Source organism: Rhipicephalus sanguineus, unplaced genomic scaffold (assembly GCF_013339695.2).
Source record: "Rhipicephalus sanguineus isolate Rsan-2018 unplaced genomic scaffold, BIME_Rsan_1.4 Seq4562, whole genome shotgun sequence".
Classification (NCBI taxonomy): Eukaryota; Metazoa; Arthropoda; class Arachnida; order Ixodida; family Ixodidae; genus Rhipicephalus; species Rhipicephalus sanguineus.
Genome location: NW_023615291.1, coordinates 27,958 through 37,999, shown reverse-complemented (window position 1 = coordinate 37,999; position 10,042 = coordinate 27,958). Strand labels below are relative to the sequence as shown.

Genomic DNA, 10,042 nt, shown 5'->3' with positions numbered 1-10,042 from the left:
TCTACCCCCCCTCCCCCTCGCCACTCACCTCCTCAGCCGTTTCACTCTTTTTGTCCAGGAGAGCTTGACACTCTTCCACCTCCAATGACTTACTCGACAGACAGTAACGAAGGGGAAAAAAATATAAGACTTACGAAGAAAGGGGTAAAAAAAAAACAATAATAAGGCTGCGAACTGGAAGCGAAAGCAACAGGCGGCCTTCCTTCGCCGCGTCTTCTTTCTCGGAGCAGCATATAAAGAAGGAGCGGTGCTCCGGCGATGCACACAGCAGAGTCAGCCGCCTAACCAAAGCACGCTGTGAGATTATTTTTGTGCTACCGCTGTGTACTCAAAAAGCACCATGAAGGCGGCACTCTTCATCGCTTCTGCGCTACTGGTGGCGACCGTGGCCAACGCTGGACAGTTCTTGTGCCGTAAGTGGAATAACGTTGCGCGATTGTTTGAGAATAGGTCCCGTTACTCCTTCCCTCTCTCCCCGTCGACGCTCCCATCGCTTGGAGTTTACCATCTAATTCGCCGGGAATCGGTGCGTTGCCGGTTTTGATGGCACTCAAAGGGAAGATCTCCCATCTGTGAACGGGGAGTATTTCTCCTTTATGTGCATCACAAACCGAAAGCAACGCTTGCTTACCGTATTTGCAGCAATTTCTTATAAGCATCGTGCACTCATGTGTTAGAGTAGCACGGGCAGCGGCTGTAGTATGGCGCTGAAAGAAGGGCAGCCACCTTGCTTGAGGAGTTCCCCTCCTGCCCCCTTCGCCTGTGCAACGCTTAATCTAATTTCAGCATCTAGCCCAAAATGCAAGACAAGGACAGAGCGAAAACCTACACGAAGATAGCGCCTGTCTCCGTCGGTTTTTTCTCTGTCCTTGTCTCATATTGTGAGCTAGATGCTGAAATGGAATACCAACGTGACCAAACTTACGTTAGTTCAAGCTTAATCCAAAGTCTACCGCATCTAACCTTCCACATCGAACCGAACCCTTCCCGGCGTCTAGGACAACGTGATGGCTGCCCTAATTCTGTTTCTGTCGTCCAAAATTATATTTTGTTTCTTTTTTTTAACTGCAAATGGTTGGGCAAGACGCCAACATAACGATTTTTCTGTTGTGTATTGGTGCGTGTTCTGTGGCGAAGCAGAATTGCGAGCCGGTGTGTGTGCGCTAATCGTGTGCTATACTGATGCGGCCAATATCAGCCGCTATAAAGGCCGTACCCCGACGAAGACTGAGAAACGAGGCACGCACATTTCCGTTCGAGACACTACGTGCTCGTTGGGAAAGCAATTTGCTCCATATTCACTTGTCAGGTTCGCATCCGCGCATCGCGGCCAAGCGTTGCAAGAAAGCGGGATTTCTGTTAGATCTTACATTGTGTATGATCAATTTACACGCTGTAATTCATTTATTTATTTATTTATTTATTTATTTATTTATTTATTTATTTACTTGTTTATTGAGTCATTGATTGAATGTTATGCTAAACAATACACGGCTCTCTGGCCTAAGAAGGGAGATAAGGAGGCATAAAGTGTCAGAAAAGGGCTCTGTGAGAAGCAGGATCTACAATCATCCTGATTCTCCCAGAGAATCAGGACAATTGTAGATCCTGCTTCTCTCAATGCAGGGCCACGCGTCGATCCTTTGGGCATCCACACGTCGCGTCGCTCGGTACCCGTTCTTACAGCAGTGACACGTAGTTCGTGCCGTTTCGCGCACGACTGTTGGCATTGGGTCTTACAGGTTGCCGGTGGTCGGGAAGACGTTGTTTTCTTGACTCGCTAGTCTAGGGCGGGGCTTCTGCACCGCGAACTTCACAGCCGTGACACGTCACGAGCGCGAATTGTCACTTTCATGATCGCTGCTAGGCGCAACGCAACGCAACAGAGGGCCGTTAAAGCATGCACTGCATGTAGTATTTGCGCGAATGAAGGATGCCGGCGCTTTTTCGTTGACAAGATAAGCGTGCACTGAAGCCTGTCCAAGCATCGTTCATTCTATCCAGCATTCGTCCTTGCCACCAAGCAACGATGCGAATGCGTCTCCCGCGTACGCGTCGTTATGTAAACGGTAGCTTACCTTTTGTCCGCCCGTCTATATTCTATATAACAAAATGCGAAACTATAACTGCGCTGTTAAGCATTTCAGGGAAACTCCTCCTCCTCCTCCTCCTCCTCCTCCTCCTACTACTACTACTACTACTACTACTACTACTACTACTACTACTACTACTACTACTACTACTACTACTACTACTAATAATAATAATAATAATAATAATAATAATAATAATAATAACACATTATTGCATAAGCAGCTGAAGTATCGCAGAAGCTTGTTGCAGTCTCGGCTGGCACGCTATGCATATGATCTCAGCGTAAGGTGGAATGGTTATCTTAAGGCGAAAGCCTTACGTGCCTTGTTGCGCGGCCCCTTGAGCGAAACACGGCACGCGAATGAAGCAGTACAAAAACCCACGTGACCTACGCCGCAAATGACGTCGTGCTATGACGTCATCATGACGTCACGGACATTCGGAGTTTGTGATGTCGTATGATGACGCCGCAAACATCATGTGACGTCATCAGCTGATTTCGTCGCTCGGTCAAAGATGTACAGATCCAGGAGGAATCGCAACAACACGTGAGGCGCACAAAGCTTCGGAGAGAGGGGGAGGGGGGACAATGCAATCGACTGAGAACGTCGAGGTGATCCAATGCGTGTCTCTAACACCGCGGCTCGTTATGTGTCTCGCAAGAAGTCTGGTCCCCGATTGTATAACTTAATGCATTACCACGTGCGCATGCAGCGGGCTTTCGCCTTCAAGTGTTGTGGAGAATTTAACATGCTGCAGAACTTTTTCTGCATCTCCCCCTCCTCGTCCTTCACAGCCTGTGGTGTATAAAGCTTGCACTCGGTGCTATAGAAAAATTAATCACAACGCACACATCACACTTGTCGCTGAGGAATGGAGCATGTTCCACGCCAATGTACACATGCACTGCAATCGCTGGGTCGTAATATAGAGAAGGCGGGTCGTGCAAAGGCCTGTAAAATGGCTGCAGAGGGGGCTCCGATCAGTCGTCAGCGCTAATTAATGTCGTTCACTGGCCACTGCGAGAAGCGACGTGTCCAAGGTTGATCTTGCTGCACCTCTGGCAGACCACCGCGCTCATACGTCTCCCTCTCCGGAGACAAGCAACGGCGACATAGTCAGCTGTTGTGTGTCCCGCGCGAAATAACTTCCGTGTCAATGCAGCTGCCTCGGTATAGTAAACATTTTTATGAGCGGAGCTGATCGGTGCTTTTGGAATTTTTTGTTTATGTCACCGCCATTCAACGTAATGCAGTATGACTACGAATTGAAGCTATCGTGATTATTATTTATTATTATTTTAGTACATTGCTTGTTAATGCGTCACTACAGAAGTAATACGGGACATGTTCAAGATCTAAAGGATCGTATTCGTGAAAGAATGAAAAACCTGTGCACCTGTTATCTTTCGTAAACATGAAGATTCGACCTAGGCAATGTACTGTCAAACGCTGTAAAACCGATCACAACTTGATGCCACGAACAAATACTTTCATGTCTGCAAGAAAGCCTCAACGGTGACGAACTATTTTAAAGCGAACTTTTCTTTGAGCCCCCTCCTATGGACTTCACTGACCGTGCGTTCTGCTGTCCTGACAAAAGTCTAAATTACAAAGCCCGTGCGCAGGTTTTCACTCGGCCCAAGACTTAATTAGGAATGACACAGGCGTTTAATAGGTAAACGGATACCCCTCCCTCGTATGACGTCACACGTTTCTCTACATACACTCCTTCTTATCATTCTCCCTTCGACAAACATTACATTCGACTTCGTGACGCTATTGCATCGATGTCTACATGGCGTGTATTCCGCGAACATCGGTTTTCAATTCTGTATATGCAGCTTGTGCAACGGCGCAGTGAGTCAACGAAAACATTGCGTTACCGTGAATGAACCGCTTATTGACGCGGTGCCTCACTAGCACATGTGGGAAAAAAGGTGGCAGCAGTGTAAGGACTATGATTAATAATAGTCTAGAAGGGGTGTTACGAAAAAAAAAAGGCGGGATGTGCAACCCTGTACGTTAGTATCACATGATGATAGACAACAATGTTAATTGTACGTAACACCGTTAGTTGTGTATATGCGTTGGTTGGCTGGTTCATGAGGTTTAACGTTCCAAAGCGACTCAGGCTATGAGAGGCGCCGTAGTGGATGTCTCCGGATAATTTCGACCCCCTGGGATTATTTAACGCGCTCTGAAATCGCACAGTATATACAGGGGTCTCTAGAGTTTCGCCTTCATCGAAGTGCGACCGCCGTGGCAGGGATCGAACCCTCGCCTTTCGGTTCAGCAGCCGAGCACCGTAAACACTGAACCGCTGCAGCGTCTACGTACAGCGCACCACTTCGTTAAAGTTTCGCATCGCATCTATTTCAGAATGTGCGTTGGACATGAATCATTTTTTTATGGCGTCGCTGTGAAAAAAAAAAAAAAAAAAGCGAACACAACCGGCCAATATATAATGAAGCCGAGCGTTGCCCTCGTACAGCCGTGTGCGCATGCTGAAAGTTTCTCACCATTTTTCTCGCCTGCTGCGTAAGAACTTTGTTAGCAGAACACCTATAAAATGACAACCTCAATTTTCGCAGACCACATCGAAATCAGCCGATAGACCTCGTTCTCCAACCTGAAAAAAAAATATGTCTTATTTATCGTGACTTCAGGAATATTAAGGACGCGCTGTTGGCGCAACACCGGTGCGTGCAATACTTCCGTCACAAAACAAGTATAGTCGCATGCTTTTCATTCGTCTGTGAACTTACAGCCCTACTATTTGACCGACATAAGCTCAACAAAATGTTACTTGGCATTTCAACGCAAGCTGCGCGTTGTTGTTTCTTTCTGTGCCCGAAAAGGAATGAAACACGCAATGTATGGGATATTTTGAACCTGAGTGCACCGCGGTATTATAGACTGTAAGTGTTCATTGCTCATGTTGAACACCAGCTTGACCGCGCGTTCGCAGGACTGCCGGAGGACAAGGTGGTCCCGGCGCTCGAGTGCTTGCAGCAGAACGTGAATCCCGAGGTACGTGCTAGACTTTATAAACACTCATTTAGAATTCAAGGTTTCGCTGCGATTTTTTTTAAGGGAAGAATGTCTTTCTTCGTGGGCCGTAATCGGCATGTCGACGTTTAGAAATATAACGAGATGCGCTGGCTGCCCGTCCTATATAAATCGGGAAAGGCTGATTTCTACACGTTGGCATGGAAGGCTCTCTCTCTCTCTCGCTCCCTGCAACCTTCGTAATCCAACAAGGTTCGAATTCAAGGTTTAGAATTCAAGGTTTCGCTGCGATTTTTTAAGAGAAGAATCTCTTTCTTCGTCGGCCGTAATCGGCATGTCGACGTTTAGAAATATACACGAGATGCGCTGGCTGCCCGTCTGATATAAATCGGGAAAGGCTGATTTCTACACGTTGGCATGGAATGCTCGCTCTCTCTCTCTCGCTCCCTGCAACCTTCGTAATCCAACAAAACTTCCTTTTACACGCGACGCATGTATGATCCCATTTTACACGTTTAAAAGGTGCCTGGTTACATAGCTGCCACACAAGCTAGCTCACAGACAGCTTAACGACAACATACGGTTACGTTTACTTCCTCCCATTAAGGTCGGTCTAACTAGGACAGCAGCTGCAACTTTTAAAAAAACGTTAGCGCGCTCGGTTAATGCCTGGAATGAGTGATCAACGAACGAGTTGAAGTGTCGTAAAGCCCCGGATGTGAAAAAAAAATCAAATGAGGGCGCATATGCATAGGTCGATTGCGTAAGCGAATGCGTGGCGACACGTCGCCAACCATTACCGCGCGGAGAGTGGGGAGCCAGCCAGGAAAAGAAAGAAAGAAAGAAAGAAAGAAAGAAAGAAAGAAAGAAAGAAAGAAAGAAAGAAAGAAAGAAAGAAAGAAAGAAAGAAAGAAAGAAAGAAAGAAAGAAAGAAAGAAAGAAAGAAAGAAAGAAAGAAAAAAGACCGCACCGCTACGCTACCAGAACCATCTTGAGGCGCCTGCAGGAAAAGTCAAGCCGCGGACCACACCGCGTCTGAAGCAGCAAGCTGCAGTGTAGGGTGAATAGGCGCACGTAACTGCGCTTGCGCAGCTGTCGCCATGCAGGTCGATCAGGCTCCTGCCGCAACAGTTTTCTCCATTTACGGGCAGCTGCATAGGCGTGAAAAACGAGGCTACATGAAGGTCTATATAAAGGGAACCTTGAAAAAAGCCGTTCGCTTCGCTGGGCTTATGCTTTTCCTAGAAATCAGTGCATACGTACAGACACAGTCAAGTCAAATGATTTACGTTGCTTGTATTCTCTCAAATTTATTATGCCGCCAGACTTGTTTATGTTTATGCATGACATTACCCGATTTTTTTTTAATCGTGGCTATGCGATGTCAGCTGCACAATATACGTAAACCGGCGTTGTGTACAAGAACATTTCCCTCGCTGCAAACAGATGTCACGTACTTAAGCAGATATGAGGGTTTAAAATTTCATTTTTCACACCAGAGGACCGCGATAGCGATTCTGAATTCTAATCTAGGCACGTTACCCCTACAGGGGTTTTATCTTTCCATTCGTGACCTGCTACAACGAAGTTCCCCATTATACATTTTTGAGCAGATGATGACCCTTCTTGATGTATCACCCAGCGGGAACTGTAGCCCTGGATCACCCATATTTGTCGTGTATATAGGCTATAGCATCGCTAAAGCATCGATCAAGGCACAATACCACCCACATGCATGGCTCTCCGAGAGTCGATCGTTGTAAAATATATGGTAGAACATTAAAAAGTTGTGTGCTACGCATCCTTGTCTATAACAGCATGTTGCTCTGTACTTTCATGGTACAGAATAACATGATGCATGCATGCCAAGTACACACTACAGCGCGTCGATAATTCTCGCCGTGCTAAGGCGCTGAAAACAATGTTTCGTTGTTTTTGCTTCTCGACTCTTGAAAATAATGTCTGCCTGTTTTTTTGTTGTTTTTTTTTGCACACATACACAAACACTTGTTTCATCCTCCTCAGTGCACCACAATATATATAATAGAGGTCCAAGCAAGAATGCTGGAACATTTTGAACCCACAGCTTTCAATATCTATTTTCCATGTATCTACCTAGCTGTCCACTGAAAACCTGCTTTTTCTGTTTTTTTACATGCAGATCGCTAGCTACCTAGCAAGGTTGCCTGAGAAGGGTGCCGGCTTTGTCCGAAGCGCTTGCAAGTCGGGACAGAACTTTGTAAGTGGATTTCTATTTTAGTCGAATAAATCTAAGAGTTCCTTAATTGTTGTCTAAATAAATGTTTGAGGGAGTAAATGAGGCGCACATATATTGAGCAATGTTTGCTTGCGTAGAGGTTTGGGCGTGTATACGTAATGAGCAGGGCTTGGTCTATGCAGCGGACGACAGACGAGGGCAACGTGAGAGGCATGCGTGAATGATACCACGTGTCCAATACTGTCTCCGTTTGTCCCCAATTATCGTGCGCTATACCTGCGTGAAATATTTGCTTACGGTAGTTCTTATTTAACAATACGTATACAAGGTTCGTGTGTAAAAGATATACGCTGGAATATGCCGCCAACTCAAGCCTATTTGAGTTAATGATGTTGCGCCCACAATTATTATGTAGTATAAGTATCGCAAAGTTGAGACCCTTATCTGCGCATGGTGATCTAATATACGTGCTAGTAACGATATCCTACTCCTGAAAAATACCATGCACCCCACTGTAAACTCCACATGCTTATTCTGGTTCTGTGCTACGGCTAAATAATCGAGTTCGCTGCGACGCCTTAATTAAGCATTTAATTATTTCTGCACAAAGCACTGTCACTAGCAAATTACCTTATATTATTTGCCCTTTACGCCGAGTTTGCGATCGAATGCGCTTGCCGTATGCGGATACATTAGTACCCGCACTATCCTGGCTCTTTCGATCCGATTATTATTTCAATAACTGCATATATAGATGTTACAAATACGTTTTCTTCTCTCGCAGGAGGAGATCATGCGCTACGTCTGGACGGTAAGAATCCTTCCTTCATATGAAATCACGAGCCGCGCGCACACACACGAGGCCTTATTTTTTGGCAAGCTGTCTTGTTAAAGATCTATAAGAGTCCGCTGTTGGATTTACGGAATGCCATATGGCCGCGAGCGGCGCTGACTCCTAACAAAGTCGCTCACGGGCTATAGTCGGTACTGTTATACTTTTGTGCGGCGCAAATTATGAATACAATAAGGAGTACTAATTCTCTCTCTGTTCTTGTCTGTTTTCGTTCATGTGCGCTGCACAAGCTTGTTACGTAACATTCCTAAGGCTGGGTGTCATTCGTGTACACAAATAAGTGTCCAGAAAGTGGACGAAGGGACAGCCACCGCAAACCGTGACACAATTGAAAGAGCATCGCACGCGTCATGCGGAGGCTGCGCGTTTGAACAATCAGCTGCAACAAGATATCTTTTCTACCACTTTCACTTTTTTTTCCTTATACAAAATTTAACGTTCACAGCGAATCCATCTCCTATTCCTAATTATTATATTTCATTTAATAAGAAGCAGTTAATGTATCTTGTACTTTCTTTTGCTTTGTTGCTCGTAAGACTCATATGGCTGTTGCTTAAAAATTTGCCCTTGCTTCCACTGGTCCTGGTCATATGTATAGGTATTTGTGCCGTTATACGAATGTGGAAAATGCAAAAATACCGAAAAGAAACGTTTGCATGCCAAATGGATGCTCTTAAATGCTTAGTGTCATTTAGTTCTCTTCATTTCTGTCGATGTATGATTCGAGCAATATGGGAGGTGAGCGATATGCGTTCTATGACACCGGCCCACTTTAAGAATAATAAACAAGAAAAAAAGGCATCAAAAGATACGTGGTATCACGCGCCATCCGAACCTACTACGCCAATATCTCTTTCGTACTCACGAAGAAATTAAACGCACGGACTATATGAATAGTCCCAGTCACCGAAATCAAGCCCGCATTTTCTTTGTTACTGTTTCTCGATGCTGCTTTAAAATGAAAGCGCGAAGCGAACGCAAACGCAGTCGAAGACCGCGGCGGCGTTGCCCACACACCAAGTGTTCGATGTGGGCTCGAGTTCAACGCTCGCCTAGTGTACACGAAGCTATAATGCGGCGTGTGCTTCATGTCACTCCTCATTTGGAATATCTGAGTGTGAGATTTGCATTCCTTTGTTTTCGCAGGAAGACTACCTGGCAGAGATCAGCACGCTGACAGATATGCGAGGCCAAGTTCTGAGTGGAAATATGTTAGTGCTCGAGTGTGTGCGTGTGTGTAGGAAATAAATCGCCAACCTTATGACGTCGCCTTCTTTGTCGCCATTGCCTATACTTGGGAAAGTTTGCGCGAAGTTTAGAGCGTTGGAAGAAATCGAGCAAGTGATGCTGCCAATAGGCCCTGGCTATGCACAAATTAGAGCGCTTCTTTTCTGAGAAATCGCTTCAAAATTTGCTTTCAGAATAAGCCCGGCTTTGCGCCGGCATATTCCAACACCCAAGCGCATCCTCCGGCAGTCAGGGGCACGCCGTGAGCAGCGTTACTGACCGCGTATTTTACAAACGTAACCCATCCTTAAATACTCAGATGAACACATGCGAGTACGAGCGCCAGAACGACACCCAGCGCACGCAGACGCCGTCTACGTCGAGATCAGACATGTCATATGCTAGAATCACCGCACATAGCTCCCACAGTCACGTACACTCACTTTATTCTGTTATAACGCCGAACGTCATCGCAGATGTAGACAAACCACGAAAACAGCGAAAAAGAAATCTGCATCTTAATTAAGCCAACAAAAACCATTAGATATAGTGCGTCTAAGTGTTACACACACTTTTTTATGGGCGTAGCTCCTCTTAGTCTAACCTTGTCACGCGTCCGGCGTAAGGCGTAACCGACAG

General features: G+C 45.8%; 1 protein-coding gene across 1 annotated transcript; it reads left to right on the top strand.

The window, feature by feature from the left end:
* Positions 1-274: 274 nt before the first annotated feature.
* Positions 275-9,424, top strand: LOC125756683 (uncharacterized). The gene is made up of 5 exons (XM_049411587.1): positions 275-413; positions 5,065-5,126; positions 7,267-7,344; positions 8,108-8,134; positions 9,323-9,424. The coding sequence occupies exons 1-5, from the start codon at positions 341-343 to the stop codon at positions 9,422-9,424; spliced, it is 342 nt and encodes a 113-aa protein (XP_049267544.1). The 5' UTR covers positions 275-340.
* Positions 9,425-10,042: the final 618 nt, after the last annotated feature.